At 39.1% G+C, this 14,698-nt stretch overlaps 1 protein-coding gene across 5 annotated transcripts in view; it reads right to left on the bottom strand.

Annotated features, from left to right (window-relative positions):
* gulp1a (GULP PTB domain containing engulfment adaptor 1a) overlaps positions 1-14,698 on the bottom strand; it is a 125,870-nt gene that overhangs the window by 20,895 nt on the left and 90,277 nt on the right. For all 5 annotated transcript variants that reach the window (XM_053626255.1, XM_053626257.1, XM_053626256.1 and 2 more), the window contains one exon: positions 10,220-10,289. In XM_053626255.1, the coding sequence (XP_053482230.1) occupies positions 10,220-10,247 (28 nt within the window). In that variant the 5' untranslated portion in view covers positions 10,248-10,289. The remainder of the gene's footprint in view (positions 1-10,219; positions 10,290-14,698) is intronic.

The raw sequence follows: 14,698 nt of genomic DNA, 5'->3' as shown, positions 1-14,698 counted from the left end.
ACATCTTTTTCATGTATTCAAATGTATCAGTGATCCCCACTGAGAGGGTGCAGCTTCAATCCGTGGAGAAGCCAAAAAAACCACAACGGCTGCAGCACACACAGTCTAAATATGAACAGGTCATCGGATATTCAAAGGATGAACAGTGCCAAAGCCAACATGTTTTAAAGAAAAGGACTGGATTATAATCAGAGAGGTGAACGAATGCTGATAAAAGCCGAACGCAGCCCACTGAGAGGAGTAAAAGGATGTGCTGTGTGCTGCCAGATGACACACATCTCCCCTGTGGAATACATAATCTTTGTGTTGATTTAACACACGCTCTGGAATAACGATCACTGGAAATGGCTTTATATCCCACTGCTTCAGTCAAAAGTTATACACAGTAGAATCAAAATTCACAAATATTCTCTTGTTAAACGACTGATGCTCATTCGTCCTGATGTTCTCTCTCTCACTTTCTGCTGCTGAAGATGGTTCCACATATTGCACTCCAAAAACAGTTTATTTCCAAGTCGGACCTGGATACTGTAGATTTACACCTAAGAACTGTTGCTGTAATCATAAAGACTATGCTATGCTCATCCCAGGACTCTTATTCACAATCTACTCATACTGAACATCCTGTAATCAAGTGCTTTAAAGTAATTGGAAAACCGTCTATCCACCATCGTTCACTGGACTAACTTTAGGTTTTCAAAACTGAATGAAGAAGAAAAAAATAAATAGACAGACATTAGCAATACTGGCAGTAGAAATACAGACGACTATGTGTAATTGGAAATCTTTCTCTAGAGATTAAGATGGTATTTAATAATCTGGAAGTCACTCCTGACTTGACATTCAGAACGCTTGTTATTAACGTCAATAAGACTTTTTATGGCGTCTTAGTGATAATGTCGCCAAGATCCTAGCACACAAGACATTCGTGCAAACCTTTATGAGCAATGAAACAGGCAGATCACATCCTGATTATAGATATACGGTCCCCTCCAAATGTATCGGAACAGCAAGGCCAAATTCAATAGACATTTGGGTTTGAGATCAAAAGACAAATTTCAGCTTTCATTTACATCTCGTATTTAGATCTAGATGTGTTAAACAAATTAGAACATGGCACCTTTTTTTTTTTTAACCCACCCATTTTTTTTTTCAAGTGATCAGAAATATTGGAACATGTGATTGATAGGTGTTTCTTGCTGGCCAGGTGTGCCCTATTAAATTGATTATTTAAAGAATTAATAACTACTCTTGGTTTGAGCCCAGGGTTTTGCCTGTGAAGACTGTATGTGTTGTTAAAAAGGATAAATCACCATGAAGACCAGGGAGCTGTCTATGGGAGAAAAGCAAGCTATTTTGAAGCTTAGGAAAGAGGAAAAGTCTATCAGAGGCATTGCACAAACATTGGGCATAGGCAATACTTCATCATGCAGCGAGACAATGATCCAAAACACACTCAAACAACTCAACAAAGGACTTTATCAGGGGGAAAAAGTTAAAGGGTTTAGACTGGACAAGTCAATCAGCATATCTTAACCCAGTTGAGCAGCATTTGATCTCCTGAAGAGGGGACTGAATGAAGAAACCCCCCGAAACGAACAACAACCGAAAGAGGTGTGATTGCTTCTGTGGACAGGTGTCTTTTATACAGGTAACAAGCTGAGATTAGGAGCACTCCCTTTAAGAGTGTGCTCCTAATCTCAGCTCGTTACCTGTATAAAAGACACCTGGGAGCCAGAAATCTTTCTGATTGAGAGGGGGTCAAATACATATTTCCCTCATTAAAATGCAAATCAATTTATAACATTTTTGACATGCGTTTTTCGGGATTTTTTTGTTGTTATTCTGTCTCTCACTGTTCAAATAAATCTACCATTAAAATTATAGACTGATCATTTCTTTGTCAGTGGGCAAACGTACAAAATCAGCAGGGGATGAAATACTTTTTTCCCTCACTGTATACACACACACACTCTCACACACACCCCAGAAAGAAGGAGTGTATCAATTCTATAATTTTGCTTAGATCTCTGACAATCTCGTATAAACAGTATGTTCGTGTTCTAGTATATTTCCAGTAATTTATTTACAAAGTGACATTATAGCTATAAACTCCCTCGCTCCTGAACAATTTCAGGAAAAAGTGCTGATACTGGATGCTCCTTCCTTCAGAAGGGGGAGTGGTGATTTGACGGTTAAGGCTCTGGGTTACTGATCGGAAGGTTGTGGGTTTAAGCCCCAGCACTGCCAAGCTGCCACTGTTGGGCCCTTGAGCAAGGCCCTTAACCCTCTCTGCTCCAGGGGGTACTGTATCATGGCTGACCTTGCGCTCTGACCCCAACCTCCTGACATGCTGGGGTATGTAAAGAAAAGAATTTCACTCTGCTGTAATGTGATCAATAAAGACTATCATTTCTGTGAGTTTTCCTTCAGAAATCTTTATCATATCAAAAATTTTAATCAGTTCATTTCTGTCATACAAGTCCCTGTGAATGAGCTGTTACTATAGAAGCGATCTCATCCTAGAAGTCCATTGCTGCTGGTGTTATAGACAATAAAATCACCTTCTCACTAATCAGATTAGAGAATTAAACAGCACACGGGTATAAATATTTCATAGTGGTTATTTACAAAATCCTCCACCAGAAGTCACAATGGTCACATATTCCTGGTCACGTATTCCAGGAGGCTGAAAGGCTCAACCTGCAGAGTGTGAAAAGCATAAATGAGTGTCATTGGACTATAACTGACAGACAGATTCACTGCACATGTCTCACAGACAGCTCGGAGAGATCACAGAGAGGTAAAATGTGACAAATGATCCAAAAGAAGCTGCTACAAGCTGGCCTTAGTGTCAGAGGTTTCCTTTCTGCGTTATAGTCTCACACAGACTGTCACACCTACGTCTACCTTTAACAATAAGAAAGAACAAGAGGTTTGCCGTCATGGTGAGATGACGGCTTTCGGTTTAAGTAAGTGTGTTTGCAATAGTTTGAGATCCATTAGAGCAGAGGATTTTTGTGGATTTTTTTTTTTTTTTGAAGAAAAGATCAAAAGGTTAAGCAATAGAGACAAATTTTCACAGCCTTCTTTGCTCATATTTAATCAAGGGTGCCAATATTAGTGGAGGGCACTGTATGTCTCTTTATTTAAACAGTAAGCACTTTTCTCTGTTTTGATGATGCTGTGACAGTGCAGGAGCATCACGTTTTTTTTAAACAAACAGAATTGATTAGACTCGTATCTGTTTCATTACGACATACCACTATCCAACAACCTGAACAGTGTGACATAATAAAAATCACACTCAGCTAGCAATGTTTTAGCCACGTTTGGGCAGGCTAACTCTATTTACCACCACATTTCTTAAATCTTTGCACGCAAAAAGCCAAGGCAAGGTTAGAAATGACCTAAATAAAACATTTCCATGCCATTTCAGTGAAGTACATTTACGCTTTCTTAAAGTAGAGATGTCAAAATATATTATCGGCAAAACAAACTTTCAGCTGTCTGCATGAATTCACAGTGACAGTCGATGGATGATTTCCATCTGCACAGACTCGGCAACATTCAGCACCAAACCATGGAGCTAGGCCAATTCTAGTTTGTATGCGAGCGAAATTAGAAATCGTTGCAGCCTGAAGTCTTAAATACTTCTGCCAATATTCAAAGCATGCTGTGTTCGATTTCCTTTAAACTGCCTACCCAGCAGTAAACTGTAAAAAGTAATCAAAAGGCTGGTTGATTTTTTTTTTTTTTTCTTTATAGTGAAAGATAGATGGAACTTTTCAAAGTCACATCGTCGGCCATGAAATTTAATTAAGTAAACGCCACCCACTGTTTTGTTGATGGAACACTGACAGTGATGAAGTGTTTAAATTGTTAATTATATACACAGGGAAAAGGAGGAATACCTTTCGCCTGAAAACTTCAAGAAAAGACTTCTATTCTTGGCATATGTTTGAGTGATTTTTGGATACTCCAATGTTAAAATGCAGAGCATCTACACAAAGAGTGTAAATGTTGGCAGGCCTGATACAATCTTTTTACTATCCAATGGTTTTCGAGTGGGAGGCACGGTGGCTTGGTGGCTAGCACCTGGCCTCTGCCCTTTGTGGGCAGAGATTGCAAGTTCTCCCTGTGCTTCAGGGGTTTCCTCCAGGTACTCCGGTTTCCTTCCCCAGTCCAAAGACATGCATTGTAGGCTGATTGGCATTTCCAGATTGTCCGTAGTGTGTCAGTGTATGTACAATTGTGCCTTACAATGGGTTGGTACCCAATAAATGGTGTCCCCTGCCATGTGTCCCAAGTTCCCTAGGATAGACTCCAGGCTCCCTGTGACCCTGTGTAGGATAAGCGGTATAGTAAATGGATGGATGGATGGATAAATGTGGCGCATCCCAACGTTTTAAAAACCTCTGCTCTAATGGACCAGAGCAATACTCTGAGCCTATGCAGAACATCAGAGAACATTGGCATTAAAATCATGAGATGGAGCTCAATTAGATCTAAAGTAGTTAAAGAGCCTCTGTAGCATCAGTGCCTAATTTCTCATTCCAGCATGTTTATCTGTTGAACTCTGAATGACAAAATGCGATATTATGGCAGCATTATGACAAACTTCAGAATGATCTACTGCAACAAGGCTGGTAATATATTGTGAACAAGCTTTTATAACAGCCATTATGATGCAGCTCATCTACCCCTGAGCATCAATCTCAGTTTTGAAGATGCTATTTGTGCTGATGGCCAGAAAGAATGAGCTTGAAGCTATATATATATACACACACACACAGTCATGTGAAAAAATAAGTACACCCCATGGAAATTGTTGGTTTTTTTGACATGTTTGGACAAGCAAACATTTGAACAAAACCACACGGAAAATCTGCGTTTTTCAATCATTTATTCAACAGAAATATCAATAGATGACATTCTTCTGTGGAAAAGGTAAGTACACCCTTGGCCTCAGAAGCTAGTATTGTCCCCTTTAGCAAAAAAAAAAAAAAACTTCTTGTAGGCATTTTGCATAATTGTCCACCTGTTTCTGACATTAGCTTGTTGGAATTTTTTTCCACTACTAGGGTTCTCTTGCATGTACTGCCCATTTCAAATCCCCCCACAACATTTCAATGTTATTCAAATCTGGGCTTTGACGCCGCCATTCCATAACCCTCCATTTCTTCTTTTTGAGCCATTCCTTTGTTGGATTTGCTAGTGTGCTTAGGATCATCATCCTGTTGAAAAGTCCCCTTTCAGTTCAACTTCAACATCCAGATAGATGGCCTCAAGCACTCTTTGATATGATGCAGAATTCATAGTTGAATCAATGAATGCAATCTGTCTAGTCCCTGAGGCAGCAAAGCAACCCCGAACCATAACATTTACACCACCATGCTCACAGTTGGTATGAGGTGCTTCTCCTGTAGGTCTTCAGTTTGCACCAAACATGTCTGCTGTTACTGTGGCCAAACAACTCTATCTTTGAGTCGTCTGTCCAGAGCACATTATTCCAAAAGTCCTAGTCTTTGCAATCTCTTTCTGATTGTAGAAGCATGCACTTTGACACCAACAGTTGCAATACTTACTAGCAGATACCGTGATGAAATTTTGGGGTTCTGCTCTTGGGCTGAATTTGCTGAGACGGCCAGTCCTGGACAAATTGGCAGTTGCTTGAAATCTGCGCCATTTGTAGATTATTTTCCTTACAATATTTATTTATGTGTTTCAAATAATTTGGAGATCTTTTTAAATCCCTTGTCAGACTCATAGGCATCCACAACCTTATTTCTGAAAGCCTTACAGAACTCTTTAGATCTTGGCGTGATGAGACCACACACCTCAATAGCAAAGGGAACACCAGACACTAGATATGAGAGGGGTATAAATGAGACAGGTTCCACCTGCACTCCCTAAGCAGGTTCTAATCACTGCCACCCAATCTTGAACTACTGATTCAAATTTTATGGATTTGAAGGTGTGATAAATGTAGGTACTTACTTTTGTAGGTACTGATCTGTTTTTAGTTCATTTAAATTGTGGAAATTACTACAAAATGTCAATTTTATGTGTTATTTAATAGAGTGCATCAACTTTATCAATAAGTGTTGTTTCCAAGATAATAAAATGTTTGCTTGTCAAAATATGTCAAACAAAAAACAACAATTTCCATGGGGTACATCTCAATGTTGAGATGCTGCTATTCATACAGAATCCTGATTGAGGCAATTTCAGATGCTAAACGTCTTGGACTTGGAGATTTGAAAATGAGCCACTTGGGCCACATTAAAGGCTACTGTAGCTTGTTACTATAATTATCGTCATTGTGGTTAGTCATCATAGTTTATCTTGACTCCCTCACCGGGTTTTGCTTAATGCTATAACACAGTAAATCCATGGCATATGCTTAAAGCAAAAAATACTCCTGAACATCTGACATAATAGTAAGAGCCGTTATTAAATCAAAGACCTCCCATAATGACACTAATGGTTTTAAAGGAACACTAGATTGTCACTAATTACACTGGCTCTCCATCGTTACTTTGCTCTGTAGTCATAAAAGACAAAACTGTGACTGCTTGCATTAACTGAATACTTTTCAACTGTGAAACATCCAAGCACGTCTGGGCCTTTTTATGTAAGCTTTAGAGTTTATTATGCTCTACATCCCTGGCACTGTGGCGATTCAACATTCTGTCTGTTAATTGGATGCACAGCTCTTGTATGCCATTTTTCAAAGAGTCTGTGGCCAATTAGTCCTTTTTGTGATCAGAGAAACAGCTTTTTCACTTCCCCTGACGCTCCCAGCAGGCTGAAGGACCAGCTATCAAAATTAGCAACAACAATTAAAGCCCTTCATCGGAATTTCGGAACAAAATGAGTACAGAAATCTTAAGTTTCTTTGAATTAATGAGGCACAAAGCAGGGCGTGTTGTGGGTAAGATGTGTGTGTGTGTGTGTGTGTGTGTGTGTGTGTGTGTGTGAGATAAAGGCAGTATTAAGAAACATTTTCAGGGCAGGGAATGTATTTATTTATTTATTTATTTTGATCGATGCTGAGTTGCTTAAATGGAGACACGAGAGCTGATATATTAGGAAATGCTAAACAAACAAACAAATAAGTAAAAGTATGCTTAAGCACACAAAGGGCACAAATCTACAGATAAACACATGTCAAGAAATTATTTCAAGAACATATACGTTAAATGTAAATATTTCTTAAGGCCCATTTACACCAAGAACGATAACTACATTAGTGTCCACACCAACGCACGATATTGGTCTGTTTATTCTGAGCGTGCGCTGCAGTTATATCGTCTGCTGCTTTAAATGCTCGAGCTCTTTAAAGCATGATGGATTCTGATTGGCTGTCATTGTTTTTATCGTTCATCAGCTGGAAAAGAATCGTTCTGAAAGTGATTCCAACGATATCGTGTCTCTGTGCCGTTATCGTTATCGTTGTGGTGTGGACTCTGCTATTCTTTTATATTTAGAACGATTTTTAGAACTAAATCTTTACTGTGATTGTCACAGTCATCATAATTGGTGTGAACAGGCCTTTATAGGAATGCAGCTGAGAAGCATCAACACTAAAAGCAGGTTCACTGCTTCTGGTGTGTTTTGAGGGATTGTCGTGGAGGATATTCACTTAGACAATACGACATATAAGAAGGAGCTTGTAGGTTTACCACTTCAAAAAGAAAAGTTATAAACGGGCTATCTCCTTGTTATAGTATGTTAGATTTTGTGACAATGGCCACTTACCAAAATACATTACTAAATGGTTACTAGCTAGCTAGCTAAGGAAATTCAAAATGGATTTAGACTGCAAACTGGTTTGCAGCTCAGGTTTATTTGGCGATGACTTAAATTAGTAAGAGGCCAAAATTAAACCCTAAAATGAAATTTGATAACATGCTAACGTTGGATGTAAATGCTTAGCTCCAAACAAATCTATGTAAGAATTTTAGAGCAAAATTTTCCAAACAAAACCTGGTTAGCAAACATTAGGAAATGTCTGAAAACATAAAAAGTTAGCTAGGTAATGTTCGCCATCCATCCATACACCTATGATTAGCTGAGAGAAACTGGATTTTAAATCTTTTGCCATTAGAGTTCACTGACATTTTCATTCACAGTATCACGCTGATCACGTGCAGCTTGTGTCCTGTAATCTAAAAAAGTCTTTTTTTGATAATGAGCAGCAATCATCTATAGATTAAAAATCCATGAGTTCATTAACCGCACATTCAAAATATGGTTCAAATCCTCTGACCTTAAAATTCCCGACCTGCTCATTACTCTACATTAATAATTCTGCACAAAGAAGCCAATCTTCTTCAGCTCACCCCCGTTGCTCTACTTCTCAGAGATTTATGCCACTCTAATGCGATATTTAGCTTGATGCGATATTGACCGGCTGTAATGATGAAATGCCACACCATGACTCTGCTGACTTTAGGTGTGCAGATGAAACATTAGAACATCTCGCTTCCAGTGTCGTCCTCCTAATGAGTCCCGCTCATTATCTCCCTCATGGAACTGTGCGCTAATGAATGCATCGTCACATAATGATTAGAGCTTTCTCTTCGGTAAATGTCACTCTTGTTGTGGTCATGAAATGGCAGGCTGGACTTTTGTCTCTCAGTGAAAGGGGTTTGAAGGGCATGTTCATGTCATATTGACCAGGGCGGTATCATGGTGTGTCTGAGGAAAAAACACGGCTCTGTGTGCAGGCGTCCGAGACAGCCGTGATGTCCGTGCAAGACACCAGTACAGAGTCCACCGCTGGAGTCTCCATTACTATTTTTCGTACCATTCCTAAGTATCTAAATCCTAATTATTATAATGAGCAGACTTCTAATGCTTATTAACATTCATTCTTCTTAATAAATTGAATGTAACGTAACTGAAAATGAAAACATTATTCAGAATGAACAAATACAAATATGTGACTATTTGTATACACTACTACTATTGCTACACACTATTCATTTTCTTTTTGGTTTGAAATGTTTACATGGCATCTGGTTAAGACTAGAGGTTAAAACAGTCCTGCACACGTATATATGTCAAAAATAGAAAGAAAAACGAAAAAAGCAAAAAATAAAAATCCCGTCTGGTTTAGGCCACAACCACTTTAGGTTTAAATCCAAATACAGAACCAGTTGCAGATTCTTGGTGCACTAAACGGATCCAAATCCAGATTGTGGTAATGTTACTCCCATACTGTTGATGTTCAAGACCTTAGCCAAAATCTGCTGAGTCATTATTTAAACCTCTCGAGACCTTAAGTAATGTTGTGCACCCTGCAACCTTTATTCATGATTTTCTTTTTATTCGCATCTGGTAACTCTGGAAACTGATCCTACAAACAGGAAGATGTTTGGGAAAAGAGTCATGTTCGTTCATCCTCATATGAGGACGTTAATGTCGTGAAACCATGATAAATCAGGCACATGCCGTCGTACTGAATGAAACTTTCTGCTAAACTTTTTTTTTTCCTGAGGAAAAAAACAATAAAGTGCTGTTCTGTGAACATTAGTTAAGTTCAAACAACAGCTGTAGGATCGCTGAAAACAAACTTTATCCAGAAATGATTGAGATTTTTAAAAAAGGGTTTTTTTCCCCCATTTTGTAGCAGAGTTTCATAATGACCAGTTATATAGAAGGAAATCATATGGTGACCAGATGCCAGTGTTATTAAAATCAGGGAAATCTGAGGTACAAACCGAGAAGAAGGAAAGCTCCCTCATCAGCTTGCTCTCTGATTACAGACTTTATTTCATAATAAAAAGTCAGGCAAGGCTAAATGAACCTGAACGCGGAAAACGTTAGCGGTTTATACAAAGCCACCTGAGACCCAGGCAGAGTTTGGGCTCATCGGATAAATAAGTTATTCATTCATTTGGGAGAAACGGATGAGAACAGCCAGAGGGAGATGCATCAAGCTGTTCGGTGTGGACATGAAGGTGGAGATGGCGGTAAGTGGGGGAAAAAATAATGGATGGCAACGACAGCAAGGTGAATGACAAATGAGAGAGAGAGACTGACAGAGAGGAAAAGGACAAAAAAACATTCGGCATCATGCCTCGTTTTTCCTTTGGTGGGGTTGTAGCACTTTAACACCTCTAGAGTGACTTGTTAGGGTCCCCAGGACATTCAGAGACGCAGTGATGGAGTGAAAAGGGCATTGAAGAGAGCCGACACAATCGCTCACCTTTTTTCCTGTTAAACGGACGGCTCATGCTGGAAAATGGGCAATTTCAAGCTGAACGTACCACTTGAACCTGGAGAAACAAGAACAGACATCTGAAATCAAACGAGGTGCACTGAATTTGCAAAAAAAGGAACATTTTAACAAATCAGAGCGAGGGGGGGAAAGGGGGGGGGGGCTCCTGACATTAAATCTGTCTTATGCATGTAGCATACGACTATGAAGTTATTTATTAGCTCCCCAAAACAACCTGAGCCGAGCATCACAAAAAACAAACAGCAACCAAGTGTTACTATTCCTGAGCGCTATTTCATAGACCATTTTACCATCCAGATAACGCATGAAGAGATCAGCAATTACTCTCGGCCTGAAACAAGTCCACTAATCGCTTATCGTTTAATAGACAGGTCTATTCCTTTAACCCACGACAGAAAAAAAACAACATTAAATACAGACCCAATATACAGATATAAACAGATGTTTGAACAAGATTAAGTGCTTATCTTGTTGGTTGAACTCTGCAAACTGTACATCTTTCTCTCGTCACATTTTCCACAGTTATTGATTCACGTATCCTAAGCAACAGTCAATACTAATTTTCCTGTGAATAAACTGTGCAAGAAGTCAAAGCAGGATGAAAAGAGAGAGGGAGAGAGAGAGAGAGATGCCAGTTTGACAGATTAAATCAGTATTATATCCTCCTAGCCTTGAGGAGTCACAGAAAAAAAAAGAGGAGGCTTTATTTAAAACAGTCTAATTTACTCCCATAACATGTTGCTGTAACCAGCTCTCTGTCTACAAGAACAATGTCATTCCTTTATTTATGTAGTGTGTAGTATATTAGTATATTAGACGTCTACATTCACCATCCTCTTTAATAGGAACACCTGTACACCTGCTCATTTATGCAGTGATCCAATCAGCCAATCAGGTGGCAGCAGAAAAACACATTAAATCAATGGATGGGGGGGGGGGGGGGGATTCTCTGTGACTTCAACCATGGCATTGTTGTTGGTACCAGATGGGCTGGTTTGAGTATTTCAGATACTGCTGATCTCCTGGGATTTTCACATAACAGTTTCTAAAGTGTACACAGAATGGTGCAACAAACAAACAAACAAACAAACATTGTGTGAGTGACAGTTCTGTAGATGGAAACACTTTGCTGATCCGAGAGTTCAGAGTAAAATGGCTCGAGATGCCAGGAAGGATATAGGTACTAAAAAATAATCTCTCTTTATAACCGTGGCAAGCAGAAAAGCATCTCAGCATGAACAAAACAACAAACCTTGAGGTGGATGAGCTACAACAGCAGAAGACCACATCAAGATCCACTCCTGTCAACCAAAAACAGGAATCTGAGGCTATCATGGGCACAGACTCACCCAAACGGGACAATTGAAGATTAGAAAACAAATCACCTGGTCTTTTCCCAGTCTTCAAATGTCCAGTTTTGGTGAGTCTGTACCCATTCTCATTAACTTCGTCCATATTGTTATGCATTTTAAACTTAGCCAACACTTGGTTTCGTTTTTGTTTTGGAGGGAGACCACAGAAAAGAGCACTTTTAGGAACGTCTCCATACTGAAGAAACAGCAAAAACCTCTTTTCCTACATAATATAGGATATATATATGATCAAGAACAAAAGGATGGTGAAGAAAAATGATCAGAGATGGTAAGAGACGCCAAAGAGGAACATCATCATCATCCAGATAGTAAAGTTAATAATCAAAAATATGACTTTATATAAACACCAATCTATTTTTAACAGTTTTTTGACAACAGTCAGGCAAAATGTGTTTTCTGAATAAATAACTTCCAAACTTTATAAAAGTACAAAAACTGAATCCACTACATTTCAAACTTTTTAAAGGAACGTGCAAACATAAGCCGAAATCTGCTTAATTAAATGTCAACACAATGCTCACAAACCTCTCAATGGCACGTGCATGAGCTACTACGCGACAATGGTTACAAGAAGCTAAAATCCAACATCAGAAAAAAACAATGACTTACAGTTCATCTGAAGGGCAAGATATATCCACTTTATCCACTAGCTTTATGCTTAGTTATGCTTGGCGACTATTAAGCTCCGTCTGTAAGTCACTTTAATAAAAGCTTCTGAGAAATGAATAAATAATAATGTAAGAATAGAAGAATGGACTATGCATAATCTTGAACAATGTACACTCATGTACACGCAGCTCTGAGGCTACATTCATATAAATTAGGGAAAAATAGGGAGAAAAAAAAAGAAAGACTTAGCAGTAAAATTAGCAGTATGTATATGGTGTATGCTGTGGTTTCCACAAAGGGCACAGTGTTCCAGTATAAGGAACAGGAAAATTACAGTATACTGCAGAATACGGCTTGGAAAGAATGTTTATTACATAAACACAAACCATTACATGTTCAGAAAGGTATTGACAGAACCAACAAGAATATGTTTTTGGGCAAATGTCAGTACAAATGAACAAACGTTGCATAAAGTCAAATGAAAAATGTTCTAATTAAACACCATTTGTCTAGCCTCTTTAACATCAAACAATCATTTAAAACCAACAAACTGTGTTGTTCCTTCAGCATACAATACCCTCATATAAAGGCCACTAAGGCCATAAAAACATCAGAGCTCTCAGTGCTATTCGTAAAACCACTGCATCAGTGGCATTCATAGCGCCTTCCCGAATTAGGAAAATTTAAAGCTGTGCTGTCGTGAATTACCTCTCGTCCATTCCACTCGACGTACAAGTGCCCACCTTGATGGATACAATAGTAAGGGAGCTATTGCTGATCCTCTCACATAAAGAAAAGAGTCTTTTAACGGGAGGTAAGGGGGTAAGAGGCAGAAGGGAATCAAGACAAAAGAAGAGGAATGGGCTTATAAATAAATAAGGAAAAAAAATTAAAGGTACACTGGTTAGGGGTCGAGCATCATCGGTGTATTGTTTTTATATAAATTCTGCTTATTATTATTATTATTATTCTGGCTAGGGTATCTATGGCAGCCCATAGAACTGTGTGTAAAAAGTCATGAAATTTGGCACACTGCTTTAGGACACCTTCAGTTACAAATACACCAAATCTGGGCCCTAAGCTCCAAAAGCTCTAGCGCCACCAACAGGTCAAAGTTTGGCCAAATTTCCAAGTACGTTTATGACCATACCTTTTGAACCACGTGGCCAAAATTTCAATGCCAATTTCAATTTCCTCCTAATTAAATTTTTTGCCCATCTTAGATTTTGTTTTAAAAAAACGAAATTCGCTACTCCTGCTACGAAAAAAAAGTTGTCCTTGATCACTACATGACCACACATAACACATATTTTAACACATATTATATAGGCTATGTTTTAGGAACTCAATAACTTCGTAAGTAAACAGCGTCTACATTGTTCTGCATTTTAAACTTTGCCAATACCTTGGTTTTGGAGGGAGACGATAGAAAAGAGCACTTTTAGGAAGGTCTCCATTCTGAAGAAACAGCACAAAGCCTCTTTTCCTACATAATATAGGATATGTATGGAATCCCCAAAAATCCCCTCTTTTCCTTGTGTTGTATAGTAGAAACAAATTGACAAGAATTGACAAAATCAGGGTACTGGAAAGTGCTGGATCGTGAACCAGTGTCAACCTCAACGAGTCAAGGAGTTCAAATACCTGGTGTCACTGGTCCAGGAGAATAAAGTAGCATCCACACCCAGGATTTATGACAGGATCGGCCAGTCTACCATAGCCTTTGCCTTGCTAAAGTGGTGCATACAAAAGAAAACAAACATGTACATCAAGGCCAAGATGCAGCTCTTCCGAATGCTAATCCTGCCTGTACTGCTGTACGGAATCAAAACGTGGCTGCTGCTCAAGTCAGGCATGGTTACGTTTGAGGTATTCCAAAGGTGACATTTGTAACAATGAATGTCACCTTTAGAATAAGATCATCAGACAACAATTTGAACAACAACCCAAAAGTTGCAATTCTTTGGCCACACGGGCAGGATGCACAGCAACCGGCTACCATACAAACTTCTTTGGAAGCATTTTTCCACACAATGAAAAATGCAGTGGTCAGCACATTGCCTAAGGTCATAGACTTAACCCTAAACAAGCTAGGAATGTCACCACTGATTACAAGCCTGGAAAAGTATTGTCTGAAATTCAGTGGCACTGACAGCAACATACTACGAGGTCACCATCATCCAGACACTAGCTATGGACCAAAAGATCTTATAGACTCCCACCCAATCACCCTTCAATACAAAACACAAATATGGCAGAATAGTGTTAGTATGTCAGTATCTTGGGTGTTTACAGATGCATTCTCATAAATGACCAAGTAGAAAGAGATGATGGGACGTTAGCTAACTGTTTACCAAAGGAACTGGATGAACCACGTCAGCTACCGGAGCTTCTGGACGGCAGGGCTTCGTGAATATGGGCAGACATGGGAGGCGGGGTCAAAGCATAAACAAATCAGTGCTTT

This window comes from Ictalurus furcatus, chromosome 6 (genome assembly GCF_023375685.1).
Source record: "Ictalurus furcatus strain D&B chromosome 6, Billie_1.0, whole genome shotgun sequence".
Taxonomy (NCBI): Eukaryota; Metazoa; Chordata; class Actinopteri; order Siluriformes; family Ictaluridae; genus Ictalurus; species Ictalurus furcatus.
This window is presented reverse-complemented; position numbering and strand designations above follow the sequence as displayed.